The following is a 15,679-nucleotide window of genomic DNA, read 5'->3' as shown; positions in this document are numbered from 1 at the left end:
CAGCGCCACCCGCGTCCTCACGGCTGTGCATAAGTAGTGGGGCCTCCCCAATCCCACCCACCACACCCTCTTACCTTTTTCAGTGTGGCCACGACGTTTGTGTGCTTCTGGAGGATCTGAGAGGTGACCTGAAGGCTGCCCAGTTCTTCCAACGCACTCAGACACCTCTTGACATCCTAGAGAAACAGGATTTTGGGCACAGTGACCATTTGGCCCACTGGAGCTTACACAAAAACTGCTTACACAGAATACCGTATTTTTCGCCCTATAGGACGCACCTAGGTTTTTTTTTTGGGGGGGGGGAATCAAGGAAAAAATTTTTATTTCCCCCCAGGTTTGCACAGCCATCCCCAAGCTAGAAGAGGGAGACGGAGCGCTCCGTCTCCCTCTTCTGCCTTCAGGGACAGCCTCTCTAGCCTCCGTGGGGCAGCGGCTTGCCCCGCTGTCCCCTGAGTTTGTGGGGCTTGTGGGGGGGGGGAGAAGCTAGCTTGTTTCTCTCCCCCCCCCCGCCAGCCTCCAGATCAGGTCGGGGTGGCGGCGCTCCGCCTCCCCGCTATCCCCCGAGCTTGTGGGCTGCAGGCTGCTGCCCGCAAGCCTTGCGAGCCCGCGGGACCTCCCGCTGGGCTTGCAAGACTTGCGGATAGCTTCCTGAAGGCTGGAGGGCGAGAGGGGTCGCTGCGCACCGACCCCTCTCGCTCTCCAGGCTTCAGCGAAAGCCTGCATTCGCCCCATAAGACGCACACACATTTCCCCTTCATTTTTGGAGGGGAAAAAGTGCGTCCTATAGGGCGAAAAATACGGTAATTATAATAACGACAAGAACAACAATAATTGTTCCAAAAGGACTGGGGCAAATTTATACTCTATATGAAAGAAAATTGAAATCAGTTGAATATGTTTGTAGGTTTAAGTTGAAATGTTTGGTAATGGGAAATTAAGGAGCCGATTTACTTGTAAATAGGTGATTGTTAAAAGATTGATTTAAGGTAAAAAAAGTGAACTTAGGAATGTGGAGAAATTGGTAATGAGATACGGAAATCTGTTAGAGGGAAAGAAGGATGTTGACGCTTTATTTAAGCAATGTCTTAAGTTATTTTTTGATACTGAAATGTAATAAAATATGGAAACCTTAATAAAATTATATTAAAAAAAAGAACAACAATAATGGTAATGGTGATGATTAGCCGCCCATCTAACTGGGTTGCTCCAGCTGCTCTTGACAGCTCCCGACAAAATATCTGAAACACCACAAAACACCAAACATTAAAAACCTCCCCATACAGAGCTGACTTCAGATGTCTTCCAAAAGTTGTAGTTACTCATCTCCTTGACATGTGATGGGAGGGCGTTCCACAGGGAGGGTGCCACTACCGAGAAGGCCCCCTTGCTTGGTTCCCTGTAACTTCACTTCTCGCAGTGAGGGAACCACTAGTTCAAGAAGGACACTGACAAACTGGAACGGGTCCAGAGGAGGGCAACCAAAATGGTCCAAGGCCTGGAAACGATGCCTTATGAGGAACGGCTAAGGGAGCTGGGCATGTTTAGCCTGGAGAAGAGGAGGTTAAGGGGTGATATGATAGCCATGTTCAAATATATAAAAGGATGTCACATAGAGGAGGGAGAAAGGTTGTTTTCTGCTGCTCCAGAGAAGCGGACACGGAGCAATGGATCCAAACTACAAGAAAGAAGATTCCACCTAAACATTAGGAAGAACTTCCTGACAGTAAGAGCTGTTCGGCAGTGGAATTTGCTGCCAAGGAGTGTGGTGGAGTCTCCTTCTTTGGAGGTCTTTAAGCAGAGGCTTGACAACCATATGTCAGGAGTGCTCTGATGGTGTTTCCTGCTTGGCAGGGGGTTGGACTCGATGGCCCTTGTGGTCTCTTCCAACTCTATGATTCACTAGATGGTCCTTGGTGCTGGACCCCAGTGTCTGGGCTGAGCGATGGGGGTGGAGACGCTCCTTCAGTTATACACTGCTTATACCATTAGAAGCATCACCTGGGGATGTCCTGTCCCCTGGCCTGTACCAACTCAGAGCGCAGGTGGAAAGGGAGGGGGGTTGTATGTCTGGATGTTCCACTGCAGTTCACGGCATAGAAGAAGGGGGAAACAGTGGAACAAGAGACCCGTCTCCTCGGCTCCAGGACTGGGGGGACCTGCGGCCCTCCACTTCTGGATGCACCCATAACTGCCATCAGCATGTCTAACAGCATGTCAGGAATGGCAGGGGTTGGAATCCTGCACCATTTGGCAGAAGGACCCCCACACCTGCCTCAGGAGGGCATCACACAGAAGAGTTTTCCAGCAGCAGAAACGGCAAGCAAATCCTAAAGGTGGGCAGGAACCTGCAGGCAAGCCAGGGACTTGTAAGGAGAGCTTTCCGGGGGGAAACAGGCTCAAAGGAGATAAGGGGCTCTAGCTTACCGGATTGTCGACTTTCAGGGCAAACTTGATCTCGCTGTGCAACTTCTGGAGTTTCTCCTCGATCGTGGGTTCTGCAGACAGCGGAAAGGTTTTTTTTTTTAATAATAATATTTTATTGAGATTTTCACAAAAAGAAAAATACAAAAGTAAAAAACAATTAAAAACAATTCAATCCTTCATGACATATCTTGCATTTGCTTGTTTATTGGACCTCCCCACACCTCCCCTCTTTGTATTCCAATTCAATTTATTTATTCAGCAAATCCTTTCCCTCTTTTCCTTTATCTTCATCTTGATCTTAATATATTATAGCTTTAACTTTCCACCTGTTAACATTCCATGTTTGCATATTCTTTCATAACATTATTGCTAAAAACCCCTTAACCACAATCCAACATCATTCTAACATTCATTAATTTTGCAATATTTCTGTAGATAGTCTTTAAATTTCTTGCAATCTTCTTCCACCAGCTCTTCTCCCTGGTCTTGGATTCTGCCGGTCATTTCCGCAGCGGAAAGGTTTTTTGAAAGCCGGGAAAAGCACGTCACTTTCCCGCCTACCAACCCCATCACCAAAGCAAACTCACGCTCCAGTCACATATCCCTTTTTCCAGCCAGTTTTTCGTTTTTTTACCTTTTTTCTTCTCCACCCTCCTTTCAGGGAGCACCTCTGACTTTTTCCGGCCTCGTTCTGCTTTCAAAGCTCTAGAGACAGAAGAAGAAGGAGGTAAGAAGCAGAACTGGTGCTAAGAAGAAGATTGTGTCTACTCCATGCCGGGGCGGAAACCTGCAAACGGGCAACCCAAAGCTCCCTAAAATGTTAAGGTCTGCAGCTAGTTGGTTTGACTACTGCAACGTGCCGTATGTGGGGCTGCCCCTGAAGGTGGCCCAGAAACTGGAGCTAACGAAGAACTGGCCACAAGACTCTAAACTGGGACTGCTTGCTGGGCACATTCCTTGCCAGTATTCAAGTTCAAGTTTTATTGCGGCAAAAGCCAGTAACACTAAACATCACAAGATCAGACAAAGAGAATTCAACAATGGCATCAGAAAAAGAAAGAAAAAGAAAAAGGATTACACAAGGGAACTTCGCATTGTGCCATTCAACAGAGGAGATTTACGCTTCCTGATTACTAAAGTGCAAAATTTGGCCACCTCATATGATATTGAGCTTGAGGAATCTTCCAGAAGGTATTTTCGTAAAATTTCGGGGGAGGATTCCAGATAATGTTGTAGGGGTATAAATTTTGATAAAAGCGGCAAAATAAATTGAACTCGTTCTTCACTATAAAATTTGCAAAATAGAAGGATGTGTGTGACAGATTCTACCTTATTAGACATACAGGGGCAGAGACGCGCATGCATTGGTACCCGCGTGAATTTGCAGTACAGCACTGCTGAGGGCATTGTCTCAAAGCGGGCTCTAGAAAAAGCCCATCTATAATCTATAATCAATATTGCCAGTAATAAAAGGACTTCACTGGTCACCAAACTGTTTCCAAGCTCGATTCAAGACCCAAGATCTGAATGATATGGACGGGCCCATAAATGGGCAAGGGAAAGCTGCATTGACAAATTCAGTTCTCAATGTGCTTGGAGGAAACTCCTACCAAAGGGAACGTACGTTTAATGCTTGGCACTAGTTTTTTCTCCCAGCTCACTAAAGCAGCTCTTCCTAGGTATGCTGTGAGCTGCCCTGAGATTTACGGATGAAGGGTGACATACTAAAATGAAGAAGATGAGGAAGAGGAAAGTTGCCCCAAGCAGTTTAATCAAACTACATTAAACTTCCCTCCTCAAAGCATGTTGGAAACTGACTCAGGTATACTAGGCTGAGGCATATGGCCTCGGCCCAGTATACCTGAAGGAGCGTCTCCACCCCCATCGTTCAGCCCGGACAACTGAGGTCCAGCTCCGAGGGCCTTCTGGCGGTTCCCTCACTGCGAGAGGCCAAGTTCCAGGGAACCAGGCAGAGGGCCTTCTCGGTGGTGGCGCCCGCCCTGTGGAACGCTCTCCCATCAGATGTCAAGGAAATAAGCAACTATCTGATTTTCAGAAGACATCTGAAGGCAGCCCTGTTTAGGGAAGTTTTTAATGTTGGATGTTCTATCGTGTTTTTAATATTCTGTTGGGGGCCGCCCAGAGTGGCTGGGGAAATCCAGCCAGATGGGCGGTGTATAAATAATAAATTTATGATTATTATGATTATTATATAACCTGTTCCGGGTCTTCTCTTCTCCTTGGCCCCTCTTCTCCTTTTGACTCTGTTTCCTTGAGATCTCGGAGGACTGCTGCTTCTTCAGAGGCTTTTTCACCTGGAGGGGGGAAGAAAACGAGAAGGTCACAAGATAGGCTATAACATCCCAGTGAAAAACCTCCCAGGCTTCCCCTGCTCTTTGATCTTTGCAGGGCTATGGTAAAATAGCTGCTTTCCTATGTACAAGCTCAGGACTGCAATGCCTCAAAGGACCGCCACTCCCTCTATGAACTAGCCCAGACACTTCCGTCGTCATCTGAGGCCCAGCCAGGGAAGGCAAGAGAACAGGCCTTTTCAGTGGTCTCACTGCAGGGACACGGGTGGCGCTGTGGGTTAAACCACAGAGCTTAGGACTTGCCGATCAGAAGGTCAGCGGTTCGAACCCCCGTGACGGGGTGAGCTCCCATTGCTCGGTCCCTGCTCCTGCCAACCTAGCAGTTCAAAAGCACGTCAAAGTGCAAGTAGATAAATAGGTACCACTCCGGCGGGAAGGTAAACGGCGTTTCCATGCGCTGCTCTGGTTCGCCAGAAGCGGCTTAGTCCTGCTGGCCACATGACCCGGAAGCTGTACGCCGGATCCCTGGGCCAATAAAGCGAGATGAGCGCCACAACCCCAGAGTCATACACGACTGGACCTAATGGTCAGGGGTCCCTTTACCTTTACCTTATTATTATTATTATTATTAGATGAAGTTCAGCCTGGCCCCTTTCCCAGGGGGCTCCCATCCCTGCCTTGCCAGCTCACCTCTTTCTCCACTTCAGAGTCGGAAGACGATGGGGCCTTGGGCCGCCCCTTCTTGCTCTTCTTGGGGACCTCGTTGTCCACACTGCTGTCGCTGTCCGAGTGCTCCACCTCCCCCTTCTCGGCCTTCTCCTTTTTCCGCTCCTTCTCTTCCCGCTCCTGCTCCCGGAGGCGGCGTAGCTCCTCCTCCTGCTCGCGCTTCCGCTTCTCCTCCAGCTCCCGGCGGCGCTCCTCGTCGCGCCGCTTCCACTCACTGATGCGGTCCACGTCGCTGTCACTGTCGCTGGGAGGGGAAGCAGGCAAGAGACAATAAAGGACTGCAGACGAAGCGGGATGCGAGCTCCTGGCTACTGCCGAGCGCCAGACTTGTTAAAAAGGTTGCACAGTGCCTTGATGTGGCGACCGCAGCAAGCCACATCATTGAATGTCCTGCGTAAATGCTACAAGACTAGTCGGTCCTTTATTTCAGTTGCCTGCACTGCTTGGTCCCAGCTCAGGGGGGGCTGGGAGGTAAGATGTGCACTTGTGCAGAGAGAAAGAGTGGAAAGATATACCGTATTTCTTGTTCTATAAGACTCACTTTCCCCCTCCTAAAAAGTAAGGGGAAATGTGTGTGCGTCTTATGGAGCGAATGCAGGCTGCGCAGCTATCCCAGAAGCCAGAACAGGAAGAGGGATCGCTGCTTTCACTGCGCAGCGATGCCTCTTGCTGTTCTGGCTTCTGAGATTCAGAATATTTTTTTTCTTGTTTTCCTCCTCCAAAAACTAGGTGCGTCTTGTGGTCTGGTGCGTCTTATAGAGCGAAAAATACGGTACATTTGTGGCTGCATATATGTGAGTGTGTATTTTCTTCCTCTAATCTGGATTCCGCCTGGATAAAGCAGTTTGGAATTAAGTCTGCTTTAGTTGTTAAAATAACAGTAACACAGTGGTACCTCAGGTTACATGCGCTTCAGGTTACAAACGCTTCAGGTTACAGACTCTGCTAACCCAGAAATAGGGCTTCAGGTTAAGAACTTTGCTTCAGGATGAGAACAGAAATCATGCTCCGGCGGCACGGCAGCAGCAGGAGGCCCCATCAGCTAAAGTGGTGCTTCAGGTGAAGAACAGTTTCAGGTTAACAACGGACCTCCGGAACGAATTAAGTACTTAACCCGAGGCACCACTGTTCTCTGAAACTCACACAGAGACACCCACACCCTACTGTGCTCCAAAAAGCCAAGACTCTCTTCCACTAAGCTAAGGAGAGAGAAAAAGAGAGATGCACAGAGGAACACAGAATTCGTAAGTCCCACGAGAAGGTGTGGCGCAAACTTCAACCTCAGCCCTCCAGATGTTTTGAGACTACAATTCCCAGCATCCCTGACCACTGGGTCCTGCTAGCTAGGGATCATGGGAGTTGTAGGCCAAAAACATCTGGAGGGCCGAGGTTGAGGAAGCTTGGCGTGGCCAAAACAGCCAACCGGCACTCACAGAGTGCCCTGTTGCATTTTGGAATTTGCCAAATCAGTAGCAGGAGTGGCGAACGAGTGGAAAATCAACAGGACAGTGACATGTGAAGAAATGGCATCTTTTCACCTGTGTGTGCAGGTTTTTGAGCCACACTGTCACCTGCAGCCTGGGGGGGGGGGGGCAGGAAGAAATTATGTGCTTTCTCAAAGTGGCCTGCAAGGCAGTGCTAAATGGAAGTCTCTATGATGCATTTCTCAAAGGGCGGGGGAGAGGAGGAAGGATGGATGAGAGAATAATAATAATAATAATAATAATAATAATAATAATAATAATAATAATTTATTTGTACCCCGCCCATCTGGGTGGGTCTCCCCAGCCACTCTGGGCAGCTTCCAACAAAGATTGAAAAATACATTAAAATGTCACACATTAAAAACTTCCCTGACCCTTCAGATGTCTTCTAAATGTCAGGTAGTTGTATATCTCTTTGACATCTGATGGGAGGGCGTTCCACAAGGCGGGCGCCACTATCGAGAAGGCCCTCTGCCTGGTTCCCTGTAGCTTTGCTTCTCGCAATGAGGGAACCGCCAGAAGGCCCTCGGTGCTGGACCTCAGCGTCTGGGCTGAACGATGGGGGTGGAGACGCTCCTTCAGGTCTACTGGGCCGAGGCCATTTAGGTCAACACCAACACTTTGAATTGTGTTCGGAGACGCACAGGCAGGTGCTGCTTTTGACCTTTAAAGCCCTTCACGGCCTAGGACCCTCGTACCTACGGGACCGCCTCTCCTGGTATGCCCCACGGAGAGCCTCAAGGTCCATAAATAGCAACACCCTAGTGGTCCCGGGCCCTAAGGAAGTTAGATTGGCTTCAACCAGAGCCAGGGCCTTTTTACCGCTGGCTCCGGCCTGGTGGAACGCTCTGCCTCATGAGACCAGGGCCCTGCAGGATCTGATTTCTTTCCGCAGGGCCTGTAAGACAGAGTTGTTCCGCCTGGCCTTTGGCTTGGAGCCAATTTGATTCCCTCCCTCCCTCTCTTTCTTTTTTCTTTTCCTTCTCCTCCTGCGATGAGGCTACATTTTAATATTTTAATGTTCCATTATTTTAATGTTGTATTTTACTTTTGTTTTTAAGTTGTAATCATTCGTCTTGTTTTTATTATTGCTTGTAAGCCGCCCTGAGCCCGGCCTTGGCTGGGGAGGGCGGGGTATAAATAAAAAATTATTACAGTGGTGCCTCGCAAGACGAAAAGAATCCATTCCGTGAGTCTCTTCGTCTAGTGGTTTTTTCGTCTTGCGAAGCAAGCCCATTAGTGGATTAGCGCTATTAGCGGTTTAGCGGCTATTAGCGGCTATTAAAGGCTTAAGGGATTAGCGGATTAGCTGCTAAAAGGCTATTAGCAGCTTAGTGCCTTAGAAAAAGGGGGTGGGGAGCGAAAAAACACCCCCAGGAATCGCAAGACATTTTCGTCTTGCGAAGCAAGCCCATAGCAAATTCGTCCTGCGAAGCACCTCCAAAACGGAAAACCCTTTCGTCTAGTGGGTTTTCCGTCTTGCGAGGCATTCGTCTTGCAGGGCACCACTGTATTATTATTATTATTATTATTATTATTATTATTAAAGGCAGGCAGGCAAGAACATTTCCTGACCTGCCTCTTCAGCGCTTCTCCATACGGTGCACTTGTGCAGAGAGAGAGTGGAAATATATACAGGACATTTGTGACTGTATATATGAGCGTTTGTGTGTGTAAAAGAGAGGGGGAAAGGGGAATGTTCTCTGTTGTTATCAAACAACAATAGCACTTAGTGTGTGCGACTAATCATTGTGTGATCTCCAGAGTCAGGACCGGCAGGACATAGGGGATTTCCCGACAAGCACAACGTTATTGGGAGGGTCTCCCAAATTCTGTGCTATGCCGTCCCACCCCCAACAGCCACTTTGCAATTGATGCCCACGGCACCCTCTCTACACTTGAGACGTGCCTGCTGGTCCGAGGACCCCGGCTCTAGGATCCCGCATTAAGCAGTGATGGCCGCGGTGCTCACGACAGCCCCACCTTTGCTCACCTGTCGCTGCTGGAGCTGCTAGGAAGCCTCTCTGCCTTTGGTTTCCTCCCACGAGGCTTCGGGGGCGGCTTTTCCGCTGCTGCCGAGGGGAGAGGAAGGAGTTGAGAATTAGCTCTAGCCATCTCCTAGCCACCCAGTTCCTCAAGCGAAGCAACCCGCCCGCATCCCATGGAAAAAGCTGCAGTCTTTTCCTGTGACTCGGGGAAGGGCATGAGTGACGCAGGAACTCGGCTGCGGCGGAGGGGGAGAAGGGAAGCAGGGCTGCTCCTTTCCTCGAACCCCTTCCATTTGGACTGGGCATTGCAGGTGCCCGAGTTTGCTTCCGTGGCGCTGTGGGTTAAACCACAGAGCCTAGGACTTGCCGATCAGAAGGTCAGCAGTTCGAATCCCTGTGACAGAAAGGGTTCACTCAGGCAGCCCACCCAGGTGTGGCGCCAATTTACGCACGAGCAACCCCTAGAACCATTACAGCATGTATCACATCCCACAGCACAGCCCCTGAGAAATGGGCGTCTTTCGAGGCTGTGTTCTTGCGGGAGCCAAAACGGGACATCCTGGGAGATCTGGGGTGTCCGGTGACGGTTGATGGGCATGCATCAGGCCATGGAAAAACCTTATCACCTTCCATCTGCTGACCCTAAATACAGTGGAGACGCCTGCTTCTTGACTTCCTCCAGCCAGCATTGTTGGCGGAGGGACTCAGGGGGCTGGGCGGTGGTTTTGCCAGCAATGTGCCACTGAGTGGGGCTGACATTGCATTCTGCTCCTCATGCCAGTCCTGGGCAATGGGCACAGGTGGCGCTGTGGTCCAAACCACTGAGCCTTTTGGGCTTGCCGATCAGAAGGTCAGCAGTTCAAATCCCCATGACGGGGTGAGCGCCTGTTGCTTGGTCCCAGCTCCTGCCCACCTAGCAGTTCAAAAGCACGTCAAAGTGCAAGTAGATAAACAGGTATGGGCACTCCCACTCCGGCGGGAAGGTAAACGGCGTTTCCGTGCGCTGTTCTGGTTCACCAGAAGCGGCTTAGTCCTGCTGGCCACATGACCTGGAAGCTGTCTCCGAACAAACGCCGGCTCCCTCAGCCAATAAAGCGAGATGAGCGCCACAACCCCAGAGTCGGTCACGACTGGACCTAACAGTCAGGGGTCCCTTTACCCTACTCTTCCCTTTGCATCGTGCATGTAGACCATTAAGCTTGCGAGGGAACGGTCTGTCTTACTGATGTAAAAATGCTTCCAATGTGCGAGGGAACCAGCGGATAGGAAGAGTCCTGCTAGATCAGTCCAGTCCAGCATGCCCTCAGCTTACACTGGGGTTACGTTCTGGCCTAAAGCCAAAATTGCGTATGGTCAAAACAAATTGGGTCAATGTGCCCAAGCCTTTTTCCTCGGGCGCCTGGCCTCTTTCCACCCTCTTTTTTAATTTTTTTTTTTTTGCCAAGTGCATAAAGCTGGATGTGCGCAAGCTGTGGGCTTACTGTTCCCTGTTTCTAGCGCCTCTTGGAATCCCGCAAACAGGGAGAGAAACAGTCGCCCCGAATCAAATGACACTCAGGTGTCTGTTGACGCACACACCTGCTTACACAAGCATTCTCTTGATCCCTTGAGAAGGATCTCCTGCTTTTAGCCTTGTATTATTCTTACCATACAGTTCTATGGTGCATTTCATAGAATCATAGAGCTGGAAGAGACCACAAGGGCCATCGAGTCCAACCCCCTGCCAAGCAGGAAACACCATCAGAGCACTCCTGACATATGGTTGCCAAGCCTCTGCTTAAAGACCTCCAAAGAAGGAGACTCCACCACACTCCTTGGCAGCAAATTCCACTGTCGAACAGCTCTTACTGTCAGGAGGTTCTTCCTAATGTTTAGGTGGAATCTTCTTTCTTGTAGTTTGGATCCATTGCTCCGTGTCTGCTTCTCTGGAGCAGCAGAAAACAACCTTTCTCCCTCCTCTATGTGACATCCTTTTATATATTTGAACATGGCTATCATATCACCCCTTAACCTGGGATTTCATACTTTGCAAACCACTCAGAAGACAGCCTAGGCATTAGGCAGTATGTAAATCAATAGACAGAAGCAGCAGCCGTAGTGCTGGTATAGTAGCAATGATAACAGGTTATTTACTTCTGAGTTTTCCATATGATTTTAACGCACCAGAAGGTTTGTAATCTCCTCCTCTTTCCCACACAAGGACAAATGTGCCCGATGAACTCATGGCATGCTACAGCAGACCCAGGGGGCAATACTCATTGCGCTGGTCCTCCCCAGATCTGCTTCAGACGGTTGGGAGAGCCCACAGAACAGATGGGGGGGGGCAGGGGAGGGGAAATGTTTTGTCATGCAAGAAGAAATCTTTGTCAGGAAAGGAACAGGTTGCTTGGCAATACAATGGAAGGAATACAAGAAACGACCAATTGACGCGCCACTTGACGCACGACCGCACACAACCTGGAAATGGCTTTAAAAATGGCAAAAACAGCCCAGAAAAGGCAAAAAAGGCACGAAAGGAGCACCCGGCAATCCCACAAGACTTTGCAAGTGCAATCCCAGGAGCCTTTGCAACAGATCAATGAAGCCTGTGGAGAGTTGGGAGTTTGAGCAAGGAGGTTTGGAGGGAGTGGTTGTGGCAGAGCTTGGCCAGCCTGGTAAGCGCTGCTGGGGTTTTTCAGGGGGTTTCCAGAGGCTCAGAGGGCATTTGCAGGCTTTCCCAACGGAGTTTCCAACTACAGTGGTGCCTCGCAAGACGAAAAGAATCCGTTCCGCGAGTCTCTTCGTCTAGCGGTTTTTTCGTCTTGCGAAGCAACCCCATTAGCGGATTAGCGCTATTAGCGGTTTAGCGGCTATTAAAGGCTTAAGGGATTAGTGGATTAGCTGCTAAAAGGCTATTAGCAGCTTAGCGCCTTAGAAAAAGGGGGTGGGGAGTGAAAAAAAGCCCCCAGGAATCGCAAGACATTTTCGTCTTGCGAAGCAAACCCATAGGAAATTCGTCCTGCGAAGCACCTCCAAAACGGAAAACCCTTTCGTCTAGCAGGTTTTCCGTCTTGCGAGGCATTCGTCTTGCGGGGCACCACTGTACATGCCATTTCACCGGCGAGCCGTAACCCCCGCATAAATGGGGAGCTGCCTGTAGAGCATAGCATTAAAGGCAAATGTTTCACCGGCAGCACAAGGCTTTCCGCTTGCACAATGGAACTCCCACCCGCCCCCCCCAAGTCTGCCCGGAAGACTTGACTGACAGCGCACATGGAGGAGAGGGCAAGATATCCTGTTGCACAAGCAGAAAGCCTCGTGCGTGAGTGGGACTAGCACGGGCCGCAACCTAACATCCCACAGTTCTCTCTTGCTCAGATTTACCAGCCCCCTACCTTGCAGAAATCTACTATGTGGAATACCGCAGACTTTTTACAGCAACTAGATTAAATGTCCTTGATTCTGCGATATTGTGGGGAAGGTACAGGGGAGTACCATACGCCCAGAGAACCTGTCATTGTGCCATGGGTGTGGTTGAGTCCACCGAACACATTCTCTTGACTTGTGCTTCTTATGCAGAGCTTAGACAAAATTTTATAGCCCCACTTCTATGTCAATTTAGCTTCCTACCCGGAGAAAACTTGCTAAATAATGTCACTAGAGCTATACCTTCCTTGGTGGCCAAATTTCTTTTTTTTAGCTTTTAAGCGTCGCAAGACTATAATTGACTGTATTGATATGGGGCTATCTGTTTAACCCATTTTAGTGTTGGTTAAATTTAAAAATCTTTTCGATGTTTTAACTGTGTACTGACAAATGTTCCTTTTTCTGACTGACGGTCAAATAAAAAGGTTAGTTAGCTCTTGCTCAGCAGAGATGTGGAGGTGGGAAGCATGACAAGTCACAGAGCAGCTGCTGGGAGACGAAGTCCCAAACAGCTGGACATTGCAGCCTGCAAGAGCCAGGTTTAACCCTAACATGGGGGGGCTTGCTGAAGAAGTACCTATTTCATGCCAAGACAGCCAAAGAAGATTTTTGAAGGCATCAACTCACCCTTTGGACAAAAACACACAACACACACCCATAAACGGGCCGAGCTACGGGAAGAAAACCAGGTCTCCTACCCGGCTTCCGTCCCCGGGAGGGCTTCTTGACGGACTCGTCCGAGTTGGAGTCGGAATCAGACTTGGGTGTGGGAGCCTTGGCATTCTCTCTGTCGTCGTCGTCGTCCTCCTCCTCTTCCTCCGAATCAGCCTTGGCATCCGAGTCGGAGCCCGATTCGATTTTCTGCCAAGACACAACACGATGCAAGGAGACGCCTACCAGGCCAGAGCATGTGTGTCCCTACCTGTGTAGAGTATTCCCTGTCCTGTGTGCCTAGAATGTGGCCTTCCTGTGTCCCTTTCCTGTGTTGCTTTCCTGTTGAATTCTTGGAGTCCTGCGTAGGCGCTGTTCCGGCACATTGCCTCCCAAACAACCCTCTTACACGGAAAGTTCCTAGTCTCTAAGTGATGTCATGACCCTGCTATCTAACTATACACATCCCCTGTTTATCACCACAGACTAGAAGAATGTTAAGTGCACTCTATAGAATCTCTGCGTACCACCCTATCAATCATAGATTACAATGTTCCTGTGCTCTTTCTACCTAGTGATGTGTAATGCCTGCATGTAAACCCCTCGTATGTGTATGAAATAATATAACGCTTATACGCAACCCACGTGTAACCAATCAGCACCAAGCATATCTGAGGCAATTGGGGTAAAATACAATAAAGGGGACTCTCCGACACTTGGTCGGGGAGATGCCTCCCACATGAACACCAACGACTCGTCTGCCGGTTATTTCAACCCAACGATCGATCAGGGCATGAAAGCAACAGGGTCAAATTGCCCACCACTTGACAGCTGTGTTCCAAATTCTCCTGCATCCTAGTTCGACAGACCGCTAACCACTACACCACAGTGCCTTCCTAGGGTCCTTCTGGGTCATTCCATGCCACGTGATCCAATGACTTTTGCCTTACCATTTTATATTGGTTTCAGTTTCCTAAAAGTAGTATAAGGGAAGTTCCCAAATCTCCGTTTTTAATTTTTTTTTCTCTCACCTTCTTGTCAAGTTATGAGGGTCTGAAATTTCGAAACCAAAAACCCTGACAATTTTGGTCTTACAGAAACCTTAAAAGCTCAGGCCAGAATTGAGATACAGTCAAACCTCAGTTGTCGAATGTAATCCGTTCCAGAAGAGAGAGAGATATAACTTTATTCACATTAGCCAATGGCCATAGCAACAATAAAACATTACAGTACACGCAAAAAAGGAAATTTGATATAAAAGGACAATTTAAAGTCCTGAATCTGCAGTCATTAAGTGGCCCTTATTCTGATTGCCCCTGCTATGAACCTAGCAACCTTTGTTGTTATCTGCTCATTTTGATCTGATAGAAGAAAGGACATTGTGAATCCGTTCTGGAAGCCCGTTTGGCTTCCGAAATGTTCGACAACTGAGGCGCAGCTTCCGACTGGATGAAGGAGCTTCCTGAACTAAGGCAGAAGCTGCGTCAGATGTTCGGCTTCCGAAAAACTTTCAAAAACCGGAACATTTACTTCCGGAGTTTTCGGCATTTGGGAGCCGAGGTTTGACAGCATTTCAAAACTAAAAATACCAATCTCTTCAGAACTTCATGGGCTTGAATACGGCATGTCACATCATGGACTTTAAATTTTAAATGTACTGTATTTTTCGCTCTATAAGATGCACCAGAACACAAGACGCACCTAGTTTTTGAAGGAGGAAAACAAGAAAAAAAATATTCTGAATCTCAGAAGCCAGAACAGCAAGAGGGATCGCTGCGCAGTGAAAGCAGCGATCCCTCTTGCCGTTCTGGCTTCTGGGATAGCTGCGCAGCCTGCATTCGCTCCATAAGACGCACGCACATTTCCCCTTACTTTTTAGGAGGGAAAAAGTGAGTCTTATAGAGCAAAAAATACGGTAAGTTTTACAAATTTTAAAAGCGATTTTTAAAAATGGAATATGATTTTAAAATCCCCCCCAAAAGGATTATTTCATATGTCTAAGAGCTCCCTGCCAAATTTCATCTTGGAATCTCATTGAGATCACATTTAAAAAAAAAATATTTTGCACACCCACGCCTGCCTTACTGGGTTCTATTTAGGATAAATGGGTCTTCTTGAGAGTGAAATGTAACAGAATAAGCAATACTTCAAACCAAAGCATCAGTTACTTCAGGCATTTCTTTAAAAAGCTGTTCGATTAAAAGGTTATCTGAAAAGCTGGTCAGGCTTTTCTTTTAAAAACAGGCTCCCAAGTGAGGCCTTTGCATTTAAAGAGCCCTTTACCTTTTTCTTCCAGCCGCCTGCAGCCGCCCTTCGTGTAGCCCTTGGCGGAGGCTTCTTCTCTGGAGTGAAGTCCTGCGAAGGGAGACACAGGAATTTAGGTTTGGGGCCAACCCCCCCTGACCTGTCACAGGGGAAGAGGGAAAGCAGTCTACACGGGGACCTTTTAAGCAGGAAAGCCAGCCTGATTTCAGGCGCAAAACTAGGATTCACAGACTGATCAGAACCATTATCCCTACTTGACGGGCACAGAAAATGGGCACGGCTGGGCCTAAAAGCCACGTTCCTCTATGCAGAGCTCAGGTGCCTACAAGGTAAGCACAGTGCCAATTGCAACAGCAGTAACTGGAGTAACACCAGCCTAATTCACAAATTCCCCGCTTTGCAGGGCTGCTTTGCAGGGGGGGCT

At 48.7% G+C, this 15,679-nt stretch overlaps 1 protein-coding gene and 1 long non-coding RNA gene across 2 annotated transcripts in view; both read right to left on the bottom strand.

Moving 5' to 3' along the window:
* The window catches only part of LOC310668685, a 62,607-nt gene that overhangs the window by 27,569 nt on the left and 19,359 nt on the right, over positions 1-15,679 (bottom strand). The window lies entirely within an intron of this gene.
* Positions 1-15,679, bottom strand: part of HDGFL2 (HDGF like 2) — a 32,363-nt gene that overhangs the window by 4,300 nt on the left and 12,384 nt on the right. Inside the window, 8 exon segments of the mRNA XM_083421573.1 lie at positions 75-176; positions 2,425-2,495; positions 3,059-3,129; positions 4,642-4,739; positions 5,427-5,706; positions 8,940-9,018; positions 13,038-13,200; positions 15,274-15,394. Coding sequence (XP_083277699.1) covers positions 75-176; positions 2,425-2,495; positions 3,059-3,129; positions 4,642-4,739; positions 5,427-5,706; positions 8,940-9,018; positions 13,038-13,200; positions 15,274-15,394 — 985 coding nt within the window.

Source organism: Podarcis tiliguerta (genome assembly GCF_965153285.1).
Source record: "Podarcis tiliguerta genome assembly, chromosome: 18".
In the NCBI taxonomy this organism is placed as follows: Eukaryota; Metazoa; Chordata; class Lepidosauria; order Squamata; family Lacertidae; genus Podarcis; species Podarcis tiliguerta.
This window is presented reverse-complemented; position numbering and strand designations above follow the sequence as displayed.